Source organism: Podarcis tiliguerta, assembly GCF_965153285.1.
Source record: "Podarcis tiliguerta genome assembly, chromosome: 2".
In the NCBI taxonomy this organism is placed as follows: domain Eukaryota; kingdom Metazoa; phylum Chordata; class Lepidosauria; order Squamata; family Lacertidae; genus Podarcis; species Podarcis tiliguerta.
In genome coordinates this window covers 92538962-92563106 of record NC_139535.1, presented here as the reverse complement: position 1 = coordinate 92563106, position 24145 = coordinate 92538962, and the positions used below count along the sequence as shown (strand labels likewise).

Below are 24145 nucleotides of genomic sequence, written 5' to 3'. Positions count from 1 at the left end.
CCAGGTGGTCATAGAATTGTAGAGTTGGAAGGGAACCTGAGGATCATCTAGTCCAGCCCCCTGCAAGGCAGGAATATGCAGCTGCCCTATACGAGGATCGAACGTGCAACCTTGGTAATTATCAGCATCATGCTCTAACCAACTGAGCTATCCATTTTGCTGATTTAGAACTTGCACCGTCCCTGACCATTGGGCTTGCTGGCTGAGGTTGATGGGATTTGGAGTCGAACAACATCTGGAGGCCCCCAGGGTTCCCCATAAAGTTTCTGAGTCTAAGTGCCTCACCCAGGCCCCCTTCACTGTTGCTGGATAGTGGAAATGCATAGAGGGGCATCTTTCGGGCTTGGGTCTGCATCATCTCTTGCTGCATATGCTAGCTGTGATGATGGCTAGGTTTGGTGCATGATGCATCTGAGGGCAAGGATTTTGGTTTCTTAGTGGGGTCTGGCTTGGAGGCTGCAGTCCCTGAGGACCTTGGCCTGGGGTTTTCAGGTTCAAAGGACTCATTATTCTAGTGTGCCCTAGGTGCTGGACCAGCTAGGTGGTGCAGCTGTGACTCAGTTCACCCATTTCCATCTGGCTCACTGTCCAAGTCACTGGGTCATGGCATTCAGTAAACTGCAGACCTCTAAAACTATCCTCATCCTAGTTCCTTAAAGGTCTTTCAGCTTTAGCCTTCATTTCTCCTACTCTTCTAAAACTGCTGCTGTCCCACCTCTATCCCTGACCCACTGTAGTTCTTCTAAAGCACTTCTATTTATTCCTGATGTTTTAAGACGTGTGTGTGTGCGCGCGCGCACCTTGAATTTCAGGTGACTGCAGCAGCAGGCAAGAAAGGTTTTTGAGCCAGGCAGCTTAAGAGAAAGAACCAGTATTGATTTAAAAGGTGGCAATTTTATTTAATTTTGTTGCTCTGTCAGTAAGAGACATATGAATAACTCGGAATATAACTCTGTCGCTGCGGGCGGCAGGAAGGGAAGGGCTACAGCTTTGTGGTAGAATGCATGGTTTCATGCAGAGGGCTTCAGGGTCAAGCCTGGGATCTCCAGACAGAGATGGCCCTGCCTGAAAGTGCAGAAAGCTCCTGCAGCTCAGAGGAGACAATACTGAACTAGATGGGCCAATAGCCTCACTTTATATAAGGTAACTTCCTTGGTTCCTAGAGTTCTCGATCAACTGGGCGGAACCTTTGCCCCGGAAGATGCTACTGCACCACAACTCTCATTGGCCCCTGGGGATGATGGGAGTTGTAGTTCAGCAACATCTGGAAGGCCAGGGGTCCACATCCCTGTTCTAGATGCTGTGATTTTTTCCTGCTGCATTCAGGCCCACTAGTTAGTGATGGCCATCAACTTTGATGGCTTTTGAAGAGGATTAGACAAATGAATGGAGGATGTAGCTATCTGTGCCTATTAGGATTGCATCCTAAGCATGCATAGAGATGCACAGTGGTACCTCAGGTTAAGAACTTAATTCGTTCTGGAGGTCCGTTCTTAACCTGAAACTGTTCTTAACCTGAAGCACCACTTTAGCTAATGGGGCCTCCCGCTGCTTCCGGAGCACGATTTCTGTTCTCATCCTGAAGCAAAGTTCTTAACCTGAGGTACTATTTCTGGGTTAGCGGAGTCTGTAACCTGAAGTGTATGTAACCTGAGGTACCACTGTACATGGAAGCAGGCGCAGGTGTTTCTGCTGTGGAGGGAGTCTGCTTCCTCCTACCTTTGTTCCTCGAGGAACACACCCAGCCTCTGGATTCAAGTACTGATTGGTGGCTCTTCTTCTTCAGCCCTCCCACATGCCACACATGGGCTGCCCACTCCCCCCTCTGAAGCAGCTGGCATATGGATCTGATCAAACATTTTTGGCGTGCCATTATTATATTCTTGAAGAAGTACTCTCTTAAAGGCAAAGCATAAAACCAGGATTTGCCTGTGCTCAATCCAAGAGAGGAGGCTGCACATCTGTCCAAAAAATGCAGTGCGTATGCCTCTCCAGCAGCCTTAACACTAAAATCATGTATATTTGTAATGACCCTTAAAAAAATAGCAGGAGGGGAGTGTCCTTTTTCTCTTATATGTGAAAATTCATTTTGCGCTGCAGCAGGCAAAACGAAACATTAAGGACTGAAACAGGGATGGGATAGTGCATGGGATACGTGTGTGATTCCAGGGCACCAACATAATGCAAGGCAAAGTTAACACAACACTGTAAAAATAATATTTAAAACCGTTGGGGAAATTCTAGCTTCCTAACAAGTTCTGAACTTTGCTTCCTGTAGCATCAAAGCAGTTTATTCTACATTCCAATCATCTAAATCCAGAGGCAAAGAGATGGGGGCATTTACTTAAACCAGGAGTAGGCTAAAATGCAATCTCTGGGTCTCTTTTGCCATCTTGGACTCCTGTTTACCTTTTCAGTCCCTTGTATCTTGCAGGTGTAAACATGACAGCGCACCTTCCCTTGATAGAATGTACATGGTGCTGTTTCTCTCCCATGTTGTTCCTTAGTTTAACTTGGAGGTGGGGAGCCTGTGACCCACCAAATGCTGTAGGACTGCAACTCCCATCATCCCTGACTATTGGTCATCTGGGACTGATAGGAGCTGCAGTCCAACAACATCTGGAGGGCTGTGAGTTTAACTCTTTAGGTCCCAAGCTTGGGTAGGTTTCAGATGGTTATTTACTGTAGTGATTCAGAATGTCTTCTTGGTATTAGAAACATCCATTCAAGGAAGCTGTGTGTGGTTGTTGGGTGTTAGGCTGTGTGTGAGCAGGATGCACACACATGAGTGAGCTGAGCTTTGGGGCTGCACATGTGAATGTGTTTGGCATAGGATATGGCTATTCTCTGCTCTGTCGCATATGCATCATGGCACCACCTGGGCACCCAGCCAGGGCATCCTTTTTGTGCCCTTTCCACTTCTACACATCCCTGCTCATCTCCTTCCTCAAGATGCCCACCCCAAAGCTGCACCCCACCTGTTTTTGCATGGTTACAAATAGATCCCAACTTATAAGGTGCCCTGCACTCTCTGGTTAAACCAACACCCAGCAAACTGCTATGATGGGCCTTATGCACATTTAATTCTTTAACAAAGAATCACCAACAGTTTGAAGAAACTGATTAGCCAGAGTCTATTCTCTGAGTACTCTGGGTGTGAGGGATGTAAGCCATCATGCTGAGCCAACCAAGTATGGAGGAATCCCAAAGAAAACCTTTGTTGCCTAGTGGTCCCTAGGAGACCTCATTTCTGTTCTATGGGGGAACTCTCCACAGATCTTGTCACCTCTCACATCCTCTTCACCAAGCAGCTAGGGTGACTGCTGAGTCCCAGGCTCCGAACCATGCTCCACTCTGCCAACTAAGACATAATTGCTGCTCAAAGCCAACCTGCCTGCTGAGAAGCCACCTGTCCTATGTCCTGGCTGCCCCCCAGAGTTGTGACTGGAAGTGCCCTTTGCAGCCAAGGTCATGCTATGCTCTTCATGGTCTTGAGAGGAGGCTACCCTCTATTGGCGCCTTGCCATCACAAGGTGTTCTACCCCACGATCCAGGTGCATATGCTCGCAGGCAGATGTAGCCTTAATTAGTCACAGAATTTGTAGGCTTGCAACTTTCTGTCTCTCTAAAAAGGAAGAAAGAGAGGGGAAACATATGGACACATGTGTCCCTGTGCTGTGCAACCTTTGTTAGAATCATCTCAGCTTCCGCTAGTGGGGAAGCAGGGGGAAATGTGACCAATTTTGTTTGTGTTTTTTTTATTAAAAAAACTGTCATAAAGAGGCAAGTAAAAAGACACCCCAATCCTTCGTTTTTTAAAAAAGTGATTTCTAAGCCTGTATATAAGTTTTATACAACCTGCCTCAGTTTTCCACATTTGGGGGCAACAATTTCAGAGTTAAAATGTTATGAAATAAGTGTAATGTACACTTTCAGCAGTTTGGCACCCATTGTACATTTAAATCATGTTAAATGCAACCAAGTAAGCAATTTGGAAATATAAATGGGAAGGCTGCATCTGAATGTGAACAAGTTTCTCACCCCTTTTCCAGACGTACTTTGCTACAGCACAGTGTCTAAATATCCCAGTGTCTAAACTTGGACAAAAAGCCAACCCTGCATAAAGGGAGAGGGCTGTATGCATGTGAAAGCTAGCAAAGCATATCTGAATATTGGTGCATGTGGAAAGCATTTGTGCCCCTGGACCTTCCTCGCTTTTCAGCTTTCTACATGGGAAAGTGCCGGCCAAGCAAGTTAAGTTCCCGGTAACAATCAGAAACGCGATTGGTTTAAGGTAAGCCAGTTTATGGAGAAGATAGGATCCAGTTAAGTACTTGAAAGATACGGAAGTTGCATGTGTTGTACAGAAAAATAAGCTAGAGGGACACAGCCCCCGTGGAAATCTTAGCTGCCGATTGGCAGGTGGTAGATTTTGATAAAGATTTCTGGAAGTGAACAATTTCCCTAGAATGGTTTTGTTTTTTTCTGTTCTGGAGTGGTTGCGATAAAATATACTTACTGTTAATATTTAGCATAACTTAGCAACAGCTGCAGCACCATAATGTGCTGGGACAGCACAACTGCACTAGCAACCCAAGGAGTGTGCAACCCAAGAAAACTACCCTAGGAAACATTGCCAGTTGTCCAGTGGGTACTGTACACCTCTTGCCACAAGTGCAGCTGTGCACAACTGCCAAAGTGGGTCCTACTGCATGCTTCACAACTAGGAATGTGTAACATAGGTGGCACAGAATTGGGGTGCGTGGTAGAGCCTGCCTGAAGTGAGCCACTCGCACCCAACCCATCATACTGTCCTGGTTCCCTGGCACCACTATCTTCACTTAAAAGAGAAATATGCGGGAAAGAAGAAAGGCCCAGCACACCTCTCCCATCTTGCAGGCTGCCACAGTCATCTGCTGTACTAAAAGAGCTGCACTGGTTGCCAGTTCATTTCCTGGCCCAATCCAAGGTGCGCACGTTGATGTTTAAAGCCCCTAAATCAGGGTTTCCCAAATTTTGGTCTCCAGCTGTTTTTTTGGACTACTGTTCCCATCATCCCTGACCACTGGTTGTGCTAGCTAGGGATGATGGGAGTTGTAGTCCAACAACAGCTGGAGACCAAAATTTGGGAAATGAGTCATGCCCCCAATATCTGAATGACTGCCTCCTTCCCTATAGACCTTCTTGGTGCTGAGATCGGCAGAGGGGGCCCTCTTGGGAGTTTCTCTGCCGTGTGTGTGTGTGTGTGTGTGTGTGTGTGTGTGTGTGTCCGTGTCCTGGGGGAGGGCATTCACTGTGGTGGCCCCTAAGCTGTGGAACGCCCTCCACACAGAGGGCCTTCATGATACAGCTTCCTGAGGTTGTTCTTTTTACCCTGGCTTTTGACACTTGAGATATGTATTTTGGGGACCTGCCTTATTTTTATGGTTGTAACTTGATTTACACAGTTTTCATGGTGTTTTTTTTAATGCTGCAACTTGCTCTAGGACCTTAGGGTGAACAGCGGGAAATGAATGAACGAATGAATGAATCTTTCCCAAAGTAGCCCTCAAGGTAAACCATTTTCCCCTTAGGAGCAGTATAGCAGGACTAAAACAAGACCCTTTAAGGGGTCTATTCAGCACTCAGCACCCCTTCCACCACCTTTCATGGAGAGCAGACTTTCTGCTTGCCCATCCCAACATTTCACCTTGCATGGTGGGATCCTGAGATGCAGCTTTTGGGCCACCGATGCAGCGAAGGAGCAGAAAAACGACTTGGTTGGGGCTTGACTGTATTAACATGAATGCTCTTCCAAAGAGCATGGCAAGAGAAGAATGAAAGTGTGGGAAGTCGTAGCCTGACAAAGGAGCAACAAGAATGTGTGATCACCAGAAATCATTTTTTATCAGATCGTAAATTTATAAGCTGATTCTAGACACCTGATGCTTACGACTTTATATCTTTGTGTACAATTTGTTTAGGTTTGTTTGTATTTTTGCTTTTATTGATGTAACCCAGCCTGTGACCTTAAGGGGGATATAAATCCCAGTGATAAATAAGTACATGATGGCAGATGGCAGGGCAAGTGAGTCTATAGTGATCGGATAATAAGTAATTTTAGGACTGAGGTTTAGAAGAGGGAAAGGGCTTGAACCTAAGGGTGGGAAGAGGAGAACAGATGAGCTTGCACCAAAAACAAGGGGGAGGGATATATTGCTGCAGCTTCTTCCATTTTGACTTCTTTTAATTTCCCTCTCGTTGAGTCTCATTTGTCCTCCCTATGTTACACTTTACATGAAGAGAAGGATAAGCAGAGGCAAGAACAAAACAAGGGGGAAACAGGCCGCCAGAGTGGTCATTCCAGGGACTTGAGGAATGAAGGGGAACTATTTACATCCCTTAAAAGGTAAAGGGACCTCTGACCATTAGGTCCAGTCATGGCTGATTCTGGGGTTGCAGCGCTCATCTCGCTTTATTGGCCAAGGGACCCGGCGTACAGCTTCCAGGTCATGTGGCTGGCATGACTAAGCCACTTCTGGCAAACCAGAGCAGTGCACGGAAACGCCGTTTACCTTCCCGCTGGAGCGGTACCTATTTATCTACTTGCATTTTGACGTGCTTTTGAACTGCTAGGTTGGCAGGAGCAGGGACCGAGCAATGGGCGCTCTCCCTGTCGCAGGGATTCGAACTGCCGACCTTCTGATCGGCAAGTCCTAGACTCTTTGGTTTAACCCATAGCACCACCCTCGTCCCTCATTTACATCCCTTAACTTGCTTTTATTGGGCACCATCAGAGTTTGTTCTCTTTCTCTCCCTCTCTTAGTTTGGGCATATTGCTGTCTTCTCAAGAATGTAGTTTAGAGGTTCCACCCTAAGAAAGGCTTCTACTATTAATGCACAGGCACACACACTTGCAAACACAAAACTGTATACAGTATTTTTGTTTTATCAGAATTACTGTGTCCCCCATCAGATTCACAGGTCCACTTCCTGCCAACTGCACTGTTCTTATGTGCCTTTGACACATTGTGTTGTATTAGTATTAGTGTGAGGTGTCAGAAAATGACCATATATTTATATTGAGTTGTACAGATGTCTAGAACTCTGAGTCCTAGCAGATTCCTTGGCTACAGTGCTGCCACAGGATTCCTGCTTACCTGGAGCATGGATCCCTTTGGCATCAGTGGGAACACAGGGATGACAGCAAAGGCATGGTTTGGATTTGTTGTTAAAAGCTCAGTTAAAGTGTGGGGTTTGGGGCATGGACAAGGATCCACAAATACCCTTGTGAGCTTGCTGCTAGCGAGGCAATCTTCTGCTCTCACCAGAGCACAAAATCAAGGAGAGCCTCCCCACTCCTTTCTTTAGTTCCTGGAGAAGCTTAGGAGAATGGCAGGTATTCTCTCTGGTTGGGCACCAAACCTCAAAAGCACTTGGAGAACTATGAGTCTTACTGATGCATTCTGGGCATTCTAAGGCATAGTCCAGTGGGTACAATATACAGTGGTACCTCGGGTTAAGAACTTAATTCGTTCTGGAGGTCCGTTCTTAACCTGAGGTACCACTTTAGCTAATGGGGACTCCCGCTGCCGCTGCACGATTTCTGTTCACATCCTGAAGCAAAGTTCTTAACCTGAGGTACTATTTCTGGGTAGCAGAGTTTGTAACCTGAAGCGTCTGTAACCCGAGGTACCACTGTATATCCCAGCCCTCTCCTCAGCTGTAGACAAGAATAGGAGTTTACTCCCCCCCCCCCCACACACACAGTAGTGCTCAGTACCTCAAGCTCAGACTAATGCCAGAAGACTTTGTTCCCTCCCTCTGGAGGGGAGGGATAGGGTCATGTTGAGAACAAACATTTTGGTGTTTACCAAGGCAAGCTCAGATTTAATGACCCCTGGGCCTGTATGGGTATTGTAATTCTAAGGTGTTGCTTTAGGGCAGGGATAGCCAACGTAGTGGTTCTCCTGATGTCACTGGACTACAGCTCTCATCACCCCTCATCATGGACCTTGCTGACTGGAACTGGTGGTAATTGGATTCCAACAGATAGCTCAGTTGGTTAGAGTGTGGTGCTGATAACGCCAAGGTTGCAGGTTTGATCCCCGTATGGGACAGCGACATATTTCTGACTGGGGGGGGGGGGGGGGCTTGAACTAGATGGTCCTCAGGTTCCCTTCCAACTCAACCATTCTGCTGGTTCTATGCAAGCATCTTGCAGGGAGGGGAAGCATCATGCTGGCTGTCCTTTCATTAAGTAGCTAGTGAGTCTTAAAAATCACACCAAGTGGATTGCGTGAAGTATGGTCTACCCCTTAGTATAAGCATTATAGACGGCACACAATTCTACTTGTGGATCTTCTCCCATCTGCTATATCATTGGTTCCATTTTTCCACAAAGCTTTCCTGAGCTAGGCAGAAGGTAGTGTGTTTTCATAATACTGACAGATATGCTCCCCTTCTTGGGAAAGTTGCCCTTCATTTTCTTTGTCTTTTAGAATGATCACAGCACCATTTTGTGCATTATATCCTGAGACTTTGCAGATAGCTCTACAGTTAGCGTGGGAAGGTGATCGAAAGTAAAGCCAGACTCACTGCGGAACCAGACAGAATCCTCTTTTTGTTGAGTTTCCTTTTTTGTTGCTGCCAGGAGTTAACACGTAGGGGTATATGCTAACCTAGAAACAGCCAGCTCTGTGACCTAAGCAGCCAGCCAGTTTGAAGGAGCATTTGCCTGATTCCTGTCTGTTCAACCCTTGACTTGCCTTCTGCGCTCTGGGGCTCTTAGCATATATACTTTTTTCACTGGGAGACCTGGGGCAACACCCATAAATCTCTCCTTTGCCTACAGTCCCTCGCGACGTAAGCTGCTAAGGAGCTTCAGACAGCTCTTCAATAAGGTTGCTATTCTGAACCATTTCCTGAGAAGATGTGCCGAGGTTTGTGGCAGACTCTGTTCATATTGTAAATCTGTAAGTGCCTGCACCCTGTTTGTCCGAAAGCTGCGAAAGGCAGCCGCACCCAGCACAATTTCCACCACATCAGTGCCATGTGGCACTTACAGAGAGCTTTTGTGGGGGAGAGTTGTGTTCCCCCAGGACCCCACAGTGCATCAAAGAGAAGTAGAGATGCATTTTCTTGATGGAGTGTGTGTATGTAGACAGAACTGAGAAGAATTGAAGCCCCCGGTCTTACACTCTGCATTTTTCCGATGACTGCTGCACCAGGAAGAATCACCCAATAAAACTCACTTAGAAGCATCTCTGCCTCGCAGGGAAAATTCTGCCTTTGAGCCTTGGAAGGCAGCCCAATTGCAGTGTCCCCCACATTCTGGCTGAACTGAACATGGGATTCACGTTTATGCCGCACAGCAAGCGAAACCTAGCACAGGTGGCTTTGCAGCTGACTGGCACATCTACCCTGGGCCTTCCAGTGCTTTAGCAGAAAGCAGTTGGGGAAGCTAGGTTGAGTGGAGCTGCGGGACTGGCCTAAAAGCCAGAGGTCCTTCAATGCGAGGCACATCTGTAGAATAGGCATAAAAAGCCTTGGCCTTCCTGAAATCTGTAGGCACCTGAGAGAGAGGCTGCTTCCTCAGGGTCTGAGCACAAGAGCTCTTTCCTAGGTCTGTAAACAATGGAGAAAAAAGCTGCTACCTCAGGGCCACCCATGCAACAAGTCCACGCTGATTTTCTTAGAGACTTCCCTGATCCAAGATGGGTTGCAACAGGAGCACTACCACCATGAAAATATATGGTGAAAGAGTAAGAAATAGGTCTCCAAATCCATGTTTTGGTTAAAAGTGGGTCCTGGGTCTGAAAAAGTTGAAAATTCCTGCTCTAGAGGCATCCCAAGAATCTGAACCAGAACACTTGCTGTGTTTGCTGCTGAACACCACGATAATGTTGTTTTTGGGCTGACATTTTATGATGAGGTTTCAAGCCCACTGAAATTGTTTAAATGTGTGAACTAACAACGTTTCATACTTTTCACTGGTGTTTTATACCTTTTAGTAAGTTGTGTGTTACATGTTGCTTCTTACCACATTCCCTTGTGGCGGGGCTAATTTGAAACCCCAACATATAAATGAATCCATGCAGATGAATTTACAAATGGGCATCCATGACTTGCTATCTTGGAGAGGGTCTTCTTAACACGTGAACAAACTGCCTATTCCCGAAATGCAAGCTCAGCTGTGAAATGTTTACAAGCTGCAGTGGTCAGAGTGGGGAGATGCACGTCCTCCTCAGACTTTCACACGATGCCTCAGCTCCCTTCCTATAGCTGTGACAATACTAAACTTTACTGTGAAGTCACTGATCGGTAGCAGAGGCTTCACAGCAGGCTTCCCGCAGAAATGGACTCTCAGCTAATGGACACTACTATCAGGATGTGCAACTGTAGTGGCATGATAAGAAAATGATAGGGGGTGTGGATGCAGATAGCAATTTGTTTGCCACCGTGTGCATGTAACTATTTGATGAGCTGCTGGTCTGTAGCATCCTCTGACAAGTGGCCAGGAGAATTTGTATATCATCTGTAGTGGTTCATCTATGCATGTCTGTACATGTGTGTGTAATGCAGGGTTAACGGGCAGGGGAGGAAATGAGGGCAGAGAAGCCACACGTGCTTTAGGGTTGCCATTCCCCCAGAATCCTACAAGCCTTAGAAGAATTTCATACTCCCACCCCCACCCCATAAACACACACACACACACGCTCTCAAACAAGGAGGATGTAAAGTTAGAGGGAGATGTGTGCAAGTTACACCGACAGGAGAATTTCTACTAGGTTTAGATTCACCCATTGCAGTGCCATGTGCCTGTACTAGCTTCACGTTTCAATGCAGATCTTAAAGTGCAGGGCTTCCTGTCCAAGAGGTGTTGCATTGAAAGGAAAATTCTAACAGGTGCAATCTGTACAGCGCCAGCGGCACAGCGAACGATGGGGAGAAGCTACACAGGGCAGGCATCCTGCCTTCGGTGCAGTTTTTGTGAGGTGGGCATCTCGCACCTTCGCATATCACAGGACAGAGCACTGAGTATGAATTTCACAGCTTTTTAAAAAATTCTCTTTTCTAAAATGGTGTTTAGAAACAGATGTCAATTTCCCTTTACCTTGGGTATTTCGCAGAGGGGGAGCTGTCCCTGGAATAGAAAGGTGCTCTGTGTGTGCTTAGAAGCATTCTGACCAGAATACCATATTTTAGGAAAAACAAAAAAAACAACCATAATTTGGCAGTGCTAAAATACACACATTGGTATTCTTTTCTTGCACCCCCATGGCTTGTACATAATTCAGTGGGGCAAAGAGGGGAGCAGGTAACCCTGAAACGTCTTCCATATCACTAGCAGCTTCTTTTGGTCCCCTTGTTTCAAAACCCAGCAAAAAAGAGAGGGGCCCATGCAGTCAAATGGATAGTGTAGTGCTGCATCCTGTTTTCTCCGCCACAGCTACCCAGCTATTGAATAGGGAATATGCCAACTACATTTCAGGTTTCAGAGGGTGTGGGCAACATTTAGCCACTTTGCTTAGAGTAAAGGCTGGAGATATTGGCATTCCTGGAGCCTGCTCACAAGCAAACCCAATCACAAAGAATTGGGGAGCAACTGCCACACTCTGACCTAACTAAACAGCAGCCTATGAGCGCAGCCCCTAAGGACCCATGCCTTTGACGAGAAGATCCCAGACAGCACAGGCCTTGTTCCGGGGAGGTAGAAGGCAATGCCTTCCTGTTCCTTCAAAAGCTGCTGGGAACAGGCTCTGTGCAGTGAGCTGGGATCTATTTGCGCTCCTATGGGACAAGCTACCCAGCACTCAGGAATAATCCAGCAAATGCATCTCCTGCCAAATTCTGCTCATATTTCAGGAGAGGTCAGCTGGCTTCCATCTGTGCAGGCCTGGCATGCAACAATGTGTGCGTGCCTGTAGGTGTGCAAGTCCATGTCTGGGCAGAGGGCATATAAGGCCTTTGCGTGCAGGCATCTATATGTGTGAGAATCTAGGTCTCGCTTACCTCTGGTATTTGGACACTGGGTCTGTCTTGCCTGCATGTGTGGGGGGGAGAGAGAGACTGTAGGCTTTATCCCAGGGTTTCTTTGCTGGGTACCCTGTGTTACAGAGACGCTCCCTATACCCAGGAATGTTGCAGGGAGCAGAGAGAGACATATTTTGGAAGTGCGGATGCCACAGCAGCATAATTCCCTCGTTGTGGGTCTTGAAATTATTGTCCCTGGAACCGCTGACGATAACTCTGTATTTTCTCTGGGCTGATGCAAGATTAGGCAGCGGGCCTGAGCCAGGTACCCCGGTTAAGTGTCAGAGCCTGCTTGGTGGCCTATTTATCACAGGGCAAGAGGCAGAGTTGCAGCAGGTGAGGGGTTAAGTGCAGGCTCAGCTGTTCCGGCTTTTCTTGGTTTCGCAGTGAGCTGTTTGATGTCTGAATGCACAGGGGACTCCCCCGCCTCTCAACCCTCTCCCCCCTCCTCTGCTCTCTCTCTCTCTCTCTCCACCCCCCCCCCCCATGCGCGCACACATACACACACACCCTTTGCGGACCATGCATTCATTCAGCAGCTTCGTCTAATGGCACCAAGTGACTCTCAGCCTGCACGCTGCTCCTTCCCTGCTTGAGCTGGAGACACAGCATGCAGCTCCTCCAATGGAGCCCTCTTAAATAGCTCCGCACGGGGGAGCTGCCAAAAGAAAAACCACGGAGAAAAAGCAAGTACTGTAAAGGGAAGAAGCAGAGGGTCTGGGAGCAGAGGGAGCTGCCAGCATAGCCGCTCCTGGGCTTGCCGGCAACACATGCTCTGCTCGATGGCTAACTCAGGCTGCCTCCTGGTCTCCAACTCAGCCTTGCTCCCACACTCTCTACCTTGCCCCCCGGCCTTCCTCTACCTCCAGCAGGTAAGTCCGCCTCTTTATACCTACCTGCTTCACACGTGGTTGGAATCCCCAGATCTAAAGGTCAGGGCTTTAATCGCCTCCACCCCCTTTTCCCCCCATCCTCCCGAAAGGCACGTCCGTTTTGCTTTCTCAGTTGTCACAGGAGTTGTTAACGGTTCCAGGGTAGCACCTGTGTGCTGTCTGGCTGCAGAGGTGCTGGCGTGGTAGCAATCAGATGCAAGCTTAAGATCAAGGAGATCGCACTTTCCCCGGGCTTTAATATTGTCATTGAGGATATATCTAGGTCCAACTTTCGGAAATGTGTTCTTAGAGACAACGGGTGAATGCATGGCACACAGAGACCATGCGCGTGAAATTTCTTTTTGATGTGTATTGTTAACCTGAATACAATCTGTGTCATCCAATGGCATATGCATTGCTTTTTTGTTAGGGTTCATCCCAGCCTCCCTGTGTCCCAGTTGCCTTTCTATTGCGGTCGAATTTTACGCCTCCGGTACGGTTGGATGTTCTGTATGTATATGTGTGAAGTAATTTAAAATATAAATCTGTCTGTCTCGACTTGGCCCTCCAAAGTGCTGCAACCCAATTTCCAGCCAGCTGAATCCCAGGCGTGTCTCCCTTAGCTGAAGAATCTCGCTGCAATGTGAGTCTAGTTCCTTAACTTCTCCCGGGGGGTGGGGAGAGGGGGGTTTGGCACGCCTGTAGTATCACCACCACTGCACTTCCTTTCACTCCCATCACTGTGGTCCTGGAGCTGCACATGTTTCCTTGCCTAGGATCTCCAGAGGAAAGGAAGCCGTTGCTTCAAAAACCTCTTTGCAGCATTGGAAATCCCCATCTCCCAGCTGTGCTAACCCCTTCCATTTGCGCTTGAAGGAGTTTTAAAAATTCATGACATCCTAACCGCTGGCATTAAGTGGCCTATGAGGCCAACCACCTTGGTGGGGGGCGGAGGGGTCTCTTGCTGGTTTGTTCCAAGGTCTTAGTCAAGAGAAAGGAGGCAGCTGTTATTTGGTTTTAATTCTTCAAAGGATCTGTAGGGAAGGCATTGTGAAGCTGCAGTGACAAGACAGCTCAGGTGCAGGACTTGCTCAAGTTTTGCAGAGTGAGGTGGCTGCTTCTTCCTTATAGCGCTGTCCAGAAGAAAGGGGTCCTTTGAAACATAGGGCTCTCTGTGCTTCGGATGTGTAGGTCAGGGATAGAGAACTAGAATGGAATGCCCAGCAGTCTCAGAGAGAGAGAAAATGAGATTTGGGGGTTTCAGTGTTTTCCTCCTTGTGCTTGGGAATCCCTGAAGAAAAAAGAAGACTAACTCGTTCAGAATACATCCCTCCGTTCCAATCAGCTGCATGAGGGATTTATGAATGCTTGAGGGGAACACTGGGGGAATCTCTCTTGTTTTGAACTACAAGACAGTCTGGGCTAAGATGATTAAAACAGAGAGGATATTCTCTTAGTGGAATCCCTTTGGGCTTCTGCTTTTGGTCGCACTGCGTAGCACTTCAGCCTGCTAACTCTTCAGCAAAGCTGCATGGACACGTTTAGCCTGGTGCTTATTGCATTTCCCCTAGACTGGGCAAAGAAATATTGCGAACAAGATCATTAAATGAGTGGCTAGAGCCCACAACGCCGGCACAGAGGAATTTAGGAGAAGGAGAGGTTTCACTCAACAGATTCATTTTCCTAGCCCTTTCTCCAGCCTCTTTGCTTTTATTCGGCCTCCCTCATTCCCTCTTTGATTTTTCCAAGTCTCTCGCACTTTGGTTGCAGATTTTTTAGATGCTGTGTAGAAGGATTAGCTTTTGGGGGGTTTGTTCTGTTTTGTTTGGGGCTTTAGCCCATTTTTTTCCTCCTCCTATCTTTGGCAGAAGTTGATGATCGGTGCTTGAAGTTCCTATTAGTTTAAAATAGTATTTTTGAAAAGAAGAACTGGGAGTGGAGGATGGACTTATGCAGACGATGCAGTTCATGATGTAATTGATCATATCCTGCCCCCAATTTGTTCCACAGTTGGATCCTTTTAAGGCCTAGATGGGTGTGCCATGGTGACTGAGTGTGAGGTCCTCACCATGTTTGCCCTTATCTCATGGTCCAGTTTTGGTCCAGGCATGGGCAGAGCACACTTACAAGCCCTGTTGTCTAATATTTTAAAGGAGGCAAGAACCACATTTTGCGCTTAGTAGGCTGCCTGAAAACTCTGCCTTCCAGGGAGCAGGGCATATATAAACAAACCTTCCCAGACAGGTAGAAAACTTGCATTTCAATAATTGATTGCCTAAACCATGCTATGTAGGCCCACCAGCAGATACTGGTCAATAGACAGTCCAGGGTACACAACCGCAATCACTTTATCTCTAACTCTCCGTCTTGATTTGCAGAAGAGACTGGGTGTGGACAGCAGGATGGCACTATTTCAGGGCCAGCTCAAGATGTTTTGGTACCTAGGATAGAAAGTGCCTTCCCTTCTGTCACCCATAATAATTATATAATGCGACAATTTGCTACCCATTATTGGTGCTTCAAATCCATCACCTAGGTAGAGTAGGATTGTTCCTGCCGATTTCTGTCACTCCATAATTGTTCCATTGGTTCCTTAGAATCAAACAGTACTTTTTACATTAATCAAGGCAGGATATTAAGTTAGATGGACCATTGTTCTAACACGGTGTAGCAGTGACCATGAGCTTTAGGCCCATTAATTTTGCAAGGTATTTTTTCTTTAATCAAGATTCATCACCCATAAGTAAAAAACTGAACATTTCGCTTCAGTTTCAACGGTGACGTCACTAAAATGCTTTGTCATAACACAGCTGTATTCATGCATTTTTAACATCTGTGTATAAGTTCACATGTTAAATGCAATAGGGACCGCTGATACAATCTCTAGTGACACTCTTTTCTCCCACAGGCCCATTAAGTGTTCAAAGCTTCTCTTTCTGAACTTAAAGATTGGAAGCAATATTTTTAAAAACCCAGCTTCTCCTTCAATAGTCCTCTCAGTTGTTTATCGCTTGACACTCCTGGTGTGCCTCTGAATGAGTGTATGCAAAAAAAAAGAAGTGTGTGCAATATATTACTTTACTGGATCATTTTAGAAGTGAAGGGACCCAGACAAAATACTTACATGATTTATACTATCAAGAGTTAGAATTCTTATATGGCATATTAGGAGAATTCAAAATGGATTCAATTAACAGGGAACTTTAGAAAACTGAGGTTCGGATAGAGGGGATTCCCCTGTGTGTGCAGATAAGAAACAGGCGTGGAACGACATAAATAGCAAATCTTTAAAACAGACATCTGCGCATATATGTTTGTGTATGTATTTATTGCACACGTATAATGAAATCTGTTTAAAATAAATTGATGGTGCCTGTGTGTTTGTGTAGAAATAGCTGGGAAATGTTGGGTTTTATAGCTGATGCTGAGGGTTATTATTGTGTGTCTTAATGACCAGGCTGGATGCTGATGAGAATTTCCAGATTCTTTTAGCAGTGAATGCCACTTGTAAATGGCGGGGATGAAACAAATTGGGTGTTACCACTGCCCAAATAAAATTTGAACATTTGGCTCATTAAGTTTGATTTATTCAGTCCCAAGTAAAGCCAAAGTTTTAGTTGAATTGCTTTAATATTAATTAATCCCTTATACGCGAAATTATTGCGTTTTGCTCATCCAGCAACACAAGGTGACCCACACAATTACTGTTATTTTCACACCGAGAGAATAACAACTGAACAAGTCAAAGGAGTCGGATTCTCATATTAAATACTTTGCACAATGCTTTTGTGATTACCTGCTTACACACATATAATTTTGAACTAATGTTTACCTGCGTGTTTATAAAATTTAGCCACTACTCATGTTGGCTTGCATATTTCTTCCATCCTAAAAAAGGAAGCTTGAGTCCACCCATGGAAAATGGTATCAGAAACCATAATTCCATGCACACACATATACACACACATGCCTGGCAACCAGTTATTTCTTGAAAGGATATGACCGGAGTCAAAGGCAGGATTTGCCTCTTATTTCGGTTTCATTAGAAAGGACACCCTTGTTACTTGTCCATTCTTGGGCTTGTTTGGAGCATATTAACATTTCTTTGTGTGTCTCCAAAAACAATTTGTTTGGAGAACGATGACTAGCCAAGAGCCTGGGAGGCGCCAACTCCCTCCTAGGCACTTTGGGGGCTAGCGGTGGACTGCTTCCTGCAGTTGCCACAGGCAGCCATGGCCAGTGTCCCAGCTGCCCCTCAGGAACTCCTCTGTTCCTCTGCATGGCGTATACTTGCCAGGCATGCAGAAACCGCCAGCTTCACTATCTTTTCCTACTGGGTCTAGGTAGTAGGGTGTTGGGAGGAAGAAAGAGGTTGCTCTAATAGCTTCCATTGTGTAATATTTTTTTAAAAGGGTGTGGAGTGCAGGGGTGAGGTACAAGATTGTGGCTCAGCTTAGTCAGATATAACTTTAGTGGGGAAAGAAAAAAGGCTGGCAAAGCTATCTGAAAGGGCTTGCTAGCATTGTGGCATCCTTTTCTCAGTGCAGCATAATCGGCAAAGATTGTGATCATCCTGCTGAGTCGCTTGGTGCTTTGAAACAGCCCTTGGCGTAATTGGGGAGGGTAGGATCCTCAGTGCTTCTGCAGCAGGCAGACTTCTTGCTTGCCCCAGTTGGTGCAAACTCTACAGTACTATGAAGCACCCTGGATATCCAGCAATGGGTACAGCAGATTCTGTAGCCGACGGGTGACTCGATTAATGTGCGCTAATTTGCAGAGTGGGTCAAAGCTGCTGTTAAAATTTACACTCGCATCACATGCCGCCACATGTTGTTTGAAGTCTGAAGGAAGCTGAGGATCCTGCAAAGCTTTTGGGTCACCCCAAGCGGTGTGCGTCTCCGAAATGACAGGGCCTTCCTGAACAGAAAATTGCTGTAGCTTAAAGGCAGCTTAGAGGAGAAAAAACGATGTCGTCAGGTTAAACATCTCTAGAGAATAAATGTTCCTTCATCACTAACCACATTGTTGCAAGTGAAATCCTTTTTTATTTATCTATCCTTCCTGCTGCCTCTTCACCCCTTTCATTTTTCTTTACTTTTGACAATCACAGCCTAGCTGGGATACACTCTGCTCCCCAGGCCCTCAGCCCAGGAAGCAGTGCTTGGGTAGCAGGCACAGCTGGGCTGAAGGAAATATTTTTCCACCAACGATTTGTTGGGGGGACAACGACAAATTATTGAAAATGTGTTAATATAGAAGCATTTGCTAACTGATTTTGTCACTGCTGTCTTTTCAGTTTGTGTTGCAAACCGGTTTTCCCCTAATAAAGAGATAGTGGAAGCACAGCAGAAAGGGAGGAAAGGAGAGAGAAAGAGAGAGGGAGTAGATTAAATGGGGGTTGTTGGTTATTTAGCACTTCTTGCTTAATCACAGGAAGGATTCTTACATATATAGAAGAAGAATTGCGATGGCGGGCACATTCCGCGCATGTGTGTAAACACATCTCACTCAGGCTAACACAAATGTGTGTTTTATTTTTATTTTTCCATATCATCACTTAAAGTTACAAATACTGGTGCTGTTTGGCTCCTGCACATGAACACATAAGCCGCTGACTCCATACAATTTCACACATCTCGGTGTTTGTACACAGCATATTGTTGTATAAGCTCATAGAGTGCGGTCTGTATAGGCATGCTCACGCAGCCGGAAACTTCCCAAACCAGCATCAGAAGTCTTCTGCAAATTCAAATATACAGGCACTGACTCGGACACACTTAGATTTAAGGTTTGTTTGTTTTTCACCCAAGCTTTCACAGCTCAAGGTTGCTTGCCCAGAATGAAATAAATTCAGCACCCATGCCTTCTCCGATATGCAACCCTAATCTCATTGACAAATTCAGAGAAGACCCTACCCTTGTGCAAATCCTCATTTTTAACGGCTCCCCTTTGGCATCGGTCAAGTCGTTTTGCTCCTTTGCAGCATTTGCCTTATAGGTGGAATTGAGTTGGGGCCGAGGGACAGGAGTTTGCGGCAGTGCTGGTGTGTTGCTTTAACTAGGAACCGCCCTGCGATCTTATTCTCCCCATCATCTTTATCACCACCATCATCACACTCCCACATCCCATCTCTGAATTTGGAGGAAAGAAGAAACCTCCAGAGTTTACACCCTCGCCATGAGCAGCATCCCAGAATGGCTAACGCTGCCGGGTAATGTTTGCCAACATAATATTCTGTTTCTGCTGATAGAAGTTTCTTGATTTCATGCCTTGTTCATATTAGTAAAGAAGAGCAATTAAATCAGGAAATGCTGTGCAGTTATAGCAGCCAGTGTAGAGTTCCTAGTGCATGTGGGGAGCGCATTTGTATAAATTCCCAGAGCTGAAGATTAAGGTCTGCACCAAGACACCTTATCTGTGGGTGGGTGGGTGGGTGGGTCAGTTTGGTACTGATGTCTCTTAGTCACAATGAACTTCTAATATGTGCACAGCTAGGTGGCTAGAGGGAAATAGGAGCCTTGGCGTCTTCTGTCCCTGGCGCGGCTTCTCTTCAGAAGGAAAGGGAACAGTAGGGAGCCAGGCCTTGCAGCTGCCATCCAGGCAGAAAACATAGAGGTGGTTCAGTTGAGCCGGTCTGCAGATCCTCCAAGAGTCCCTATTTCCCAGGGACAGTCCCAGATTTACAGAAGCCATCCCAGTTTCTGATTTGATCCTGGAATGTCTCGCTTTCCCTTAGGACGTCCCTATTTTCATCAGAGAAATGTTGGGTGGTATGGAGTTATGTGACCCCCGAGCCAAGGAGATAAGTAACTATACAACCTATAGAAGACATCTGAAGGCAGCCCTGAATAGGGAAGGTTTTTTCTTTTCCAACCCTTCTCTGCTCAGCTGTTCAGCCAATCTTCCATCACAGCAGTGCAAGGGGTGGGAGTGGACTCCCCCGCCACACACCTCTGTTCGCATTGCAGTGATCGTAGCTCCTCACCCAGGCCGGCCTCATAGAGCTCCAGCAGCACACAGTCACAAGCAGCTTGGTGGGCCAGGCCTCAGATGGGAAGACCTGGGGCTCACCAAGCTTGTGAGAGCTGCCATCTCAGCAGTGTGTGAATTGGAAGGAAAGACCCAGCCTCACCCCTTGCCTGTACCACAGGCACAACAGCTTCACTTCAGAGCGGGAGAGGGAGGCACACACACACACACACAGCCCCATACTCACCCTGATGAAGCCATAGCAACAACCTGCCGCAATTTAGGTTAGCCTTCCCTTCTGTTCCCTGCCCTAAAGTGGCTTAGGGCCCCTCCAGGAAACTAATTTGTTGAGTATTTGCCCTCATAATGCTTGCAGAGGGCTTAATAATAAATAATAAATAATAATAATAATAATAATAATAATAATAATAATAATAATAATAATAATTTATTTGTACCCCGCCCATCTGGCTGGGTTTCCCCAGCCACTCTGGGCAGCTTCCAACAAAGATTAAAAATACATTAAAATGTCACACATTAAAAACTTCCCTGAACTGGGTTGCCTTCAGATGTCTTCTAAATGTCAGGTAGTTGTTTATCTCTTTGACATCTAATGGGAGGGCGTTCCACAGGGCGGGCGCCACTACCGAGAAGGCCCTCTGCTTGGTTCCCTGTAGCTTTGCTTTTCGCAGTGAGGGAACCGCCAGAAGGCCTTCGGTGCTGGACCTCAGCGTCCAGCAGAACGATGGGACTGGAGACGCTCCTTCAGGTATAGTGGGGAGAGGCCATTTAGGGCTTTAAAGGTCAACACCAACACTTTGAATTGTGCTTGGAAACGTATTGGGAGCCAATGTAGGTTTTTCAAGACTGGTGTTATGTGGTGTTATGTTGGGCGGAGGTTAGATTATATCCGACTTCACATAGCTTTCGTTCTTCTGATTTGCTTGTGGGGCAGAGTTATGTGGCAATGAGCATTCATCCTGATTTGATTGTGGGATGTTTACATGTCTCCCCTATTGTCATTGCATTCATCCTGCAATTTTGAATGCACTTCCACTTCCCTTCACAAACCACAAAAAGTCAATTTTCCAAAGTGATTTTGTTGCACTACAATGACAAGGGGTGCTTTAATATACTTTAGATGTGCAAATCCACAGTTATGGTATGTGGTTGAATCCCTCTTGACAGTCCAGAGGCACCTTGTGTCAGGGGGGGGGTGTTAGAAGGCCTTGTGCAGGGAAAGAATATTTCTTTTCACTGTGCCCTCCTCCCAAGTCTAACAGAACATATCCTGTTCCACCACTACCCAAATTCAAGGCATGGGTAATTGCAGGGACCAGCTTTCTATAATTGCCTCTCTCCACAATGGAAGGCCTACCTGTCTACGTACTGGAGACAGCCTTTCCCTACGCTAGTTATGTGCAAGCTTTTGTAATCATTGGCGAGCAAAGAGAGAAAGAATATAGACAGCCCACCACTAGATCTTTTAGGTGTCCTGTTATCAACAGGAATATATAATAGAAAAATAGTGCTTTTTGTAAGTAACTGCATTCGTCCAGGTTGGGATTCCAGGCAGGTTTGAGTCCAGTTTCCTCTCAATTTATGGGACTCTCAAAAACACTGTTAGAATCAGATTCTCTAGGAGGATACTAGATTTTGTCCAGTGGAGCATTCTCAGTCCATACAGCTCCACGGGCCCCTTCCTTTCCTCCTGTAAAGGTAAAGGGACCCCTGACCATTAGGTCCAGTCATGACCGATTCTGGGGTTGCAGCGCTCATCTCGCTTTATTGGCCGTGGGACCCTGCGTACAGCTTCCGGGTCATGTGGCCAGCATGACTAAGCTGCTTCTGGCAAACCAGAGCAGCACACGGAAATGCCGTTTACCTTTCCGCTGGAGCGGTACCTATTTATCTACTTGCACTTTCGAACTGCTAGGTTGGCAGGAGCTGGGACCGAGCAACGGGAGCTCACCCTGTCGCGGGGATTCGAACCGCCAACCTTCTGATCGGCAAGTCCTAGGTTCTGTGGTTTAACCCACATTGGTTGTTCTGGAAAAGCATCTGGTGCAGCAGGCTTTGCATCCTCAGTTTGCGTTGCTGTGCAAATATTCTGGAGACAAAGTAGTTGTGGCAAATACAAGCAACCGGGACAGCTGGCAAAGTGCATCAGGAAACTGATGGAGGTGCAGTTCATAGGAATGTCCCAGTCCATTTAAAGCCCACCCCACCCCCCAACTATGTCATAGTCTTGGTTCCTCTCTGCCAAGTCTCTCACTGAATCCTGAGAGGTCCAGCTGGCTCTTGGCTATGCCATCTCTGGAGAGGCTGAGCCAGCTCTGAGCCACCTTCTTGCTGTATCGGAGATGCACATCCATTACTGATGGAGTTTGCACTGAATCAGCAGGATGCAATCCAAGCCTCTGGATGAGTTTGGATCATATCCTGCAAGAATGTAATCCCTGGCATTCAGCACCTTCTACAAGGAATGAGGCAATATTTGGCAGGAAACGGGAGTCTGAAAAGCAAGTCTGGGGAGCAGCCTCAGTGGTGGGACTAATGTTAGAACCAGTCAGTTGCTAAGGGGGTGCTTAGGGGCCTGAAAGAGACCAGAGGGTGATGTTAGAGCTTATATGTAAGCCCAACTCAGATAGGTACTAGGGGAGGAGGATTTAAGTAATTCCTAGCACAGTCCAGGCTAGCGCAGAAGATTCAGAGAAGCAGCTTTTTTTTTAATGTCCAGATATCTTGCTCTAGCATCTGGTACCACCATAAAAATTCCCAGAAACCCAGGAACTGGCTTTGCACTTTATTTCGGTGCTCATCACTGCTTCCTCTCCATTTGACCCATGGCTTGCAGAATGCTCCCACTTTCCTTGCCTAGCTTTAGGCTTGGAAACATTGATTTGTAATAATCATATAATGCCAGCAAAGACGAAGACCCTTGTGCCTTCAGTGTTGCTTTCAATTGCCTATATAAATTTTATTTTTGCATTTACATAAACAAATGAATTAAAAAATAAACATATAATCCCTTCTGACTCCCCCCCCCCATTGTGGATTTTAATGTAATGATTTCCCCCTCTGCATCTCTATCATAACTCTTATTTTTATAAATCCTTTGTCAATCCATAGTTCAAATTTTTACCACAAGTTTTCTGTCAATCCTGCCAATGTATGTAGTTGTTTGCAATAGGTTTTCAATAAATTATAAACTTTCCCCCATTATTTATTAAATACCTCCTTTTCATGGTTTCTAATTCTTCCTGTAAGTTTTGCCATCTCAGCATAGTTCATCAGTTTTGTTTACCACTCTTCTTTGGTCAGAGTTGTACCATTTTTCCATTTCTGAGCTAAGAGAGTCCGTGCAGCCGTGGTCGCATACATAAATAGTTTTGTCTGGTCCTTCGGGATCTTTGGTTCTATAATACCTGAAAGAAAAGCTTCTGGTTTCTTAGGAAAAATGGTTTTCAACATTTTCCCCAGTTCATTATATATCATTTCCCAGAAGTCTTTTATCATCTCACTTGACCACCACATACGATAAAAAGTACTCTCTTTTTCTTTACATTTCCAGCACATTTTAGACTTTGATTTGTACATCTTAGCTAATTTGCTAATTTCAATTGCCTGTATGGGGGTTATACTCTGCTTTCAAACAGCTGATAGCAGTAAATGGGATTGCAGTCATCCTCTTGCAGGGTCATGAGGAACGCTAAGCATTAGATCCCCAGCTGAACGGCTTCTGGAATCTGATGCCTCCACAGCCCAGCCACAACAGTAAATAATAAAATAGTTTGGTATTTATATCACACTTTTTCTTAGTGCTCAAAGGGTTTTTCGAGCCGTGCCACTCAACACTGTGTGGGAGTTGGCTAACATTCAACATCACACTGTGACAAATGTTTTGTCTGCACAAACATTTCAGCTTGCCGGACAGAATGATCCCCCGCTCTCCTCCCCATATGCAGTGTTCTGGGAGTTCTCTTGACCCCTCCAAAGTCAATTTTGGGGTGTGTGGGGTGCAGTCATGGGGGGAGGGTAGTTTTCTTGTACAAGCAGAAGTCCTTGTGCAGGGCTTCCACTGATGGAGCTATTTAAGTGAATCACACCCATTATTTTGAGGGTGGTCTGCCACTTAAATAACTTTAGATTAATCATCTCCTTTTAGCTGACTATTTTTTTTTAATTAAAAAAATTGCATAATTTCACAACATCAATAACAGAAATCGCAAGGTGCGAGACAACTTGCAGTTTAACAAGCAAAAGCTGCCAATCAATTGTTAGAAGAG

At 46.0% G+C, this 24145-nt stretch overlaps 1 protein-coding gene across 6 annotated transcripts in view; it reads left to right on the top strand.

Moving 5' to 3' along the window:
• The window catches only part of RBFOX3 (RNA binding fox-1 homolog 3), a gene marked incomplete at its 3' end in the record, with an annotated part of 219852 nt that overhangs the window by 145080 nt on the left and 50627 nt on the right, over positions 1 to 24145 (top strand). Inside the window, exon 1 of one of the 6 annotated variants that reach the window (XM_083430311.1) lies at positions 12737 to 12887. The exons of 2 other annotated variants lie outside the window; for them this stretch is intronic. In XM_083430311.1, the coding sequence (XP_083286437.1) occupies positions 12786 to 12887 (102 nt within the window). In that variant the 5' untranslated portion in view covers positions 12737 to 12785. Of the gene's footprint in view, positions 1 to 12736; positions 12888 to 24145 lie in introns of those variants that run through there. 3 more of the 6 variants (XM_083430319.1, XM_083430300.1, XM_083430301.1) reach the window with 3 other exon arrangements.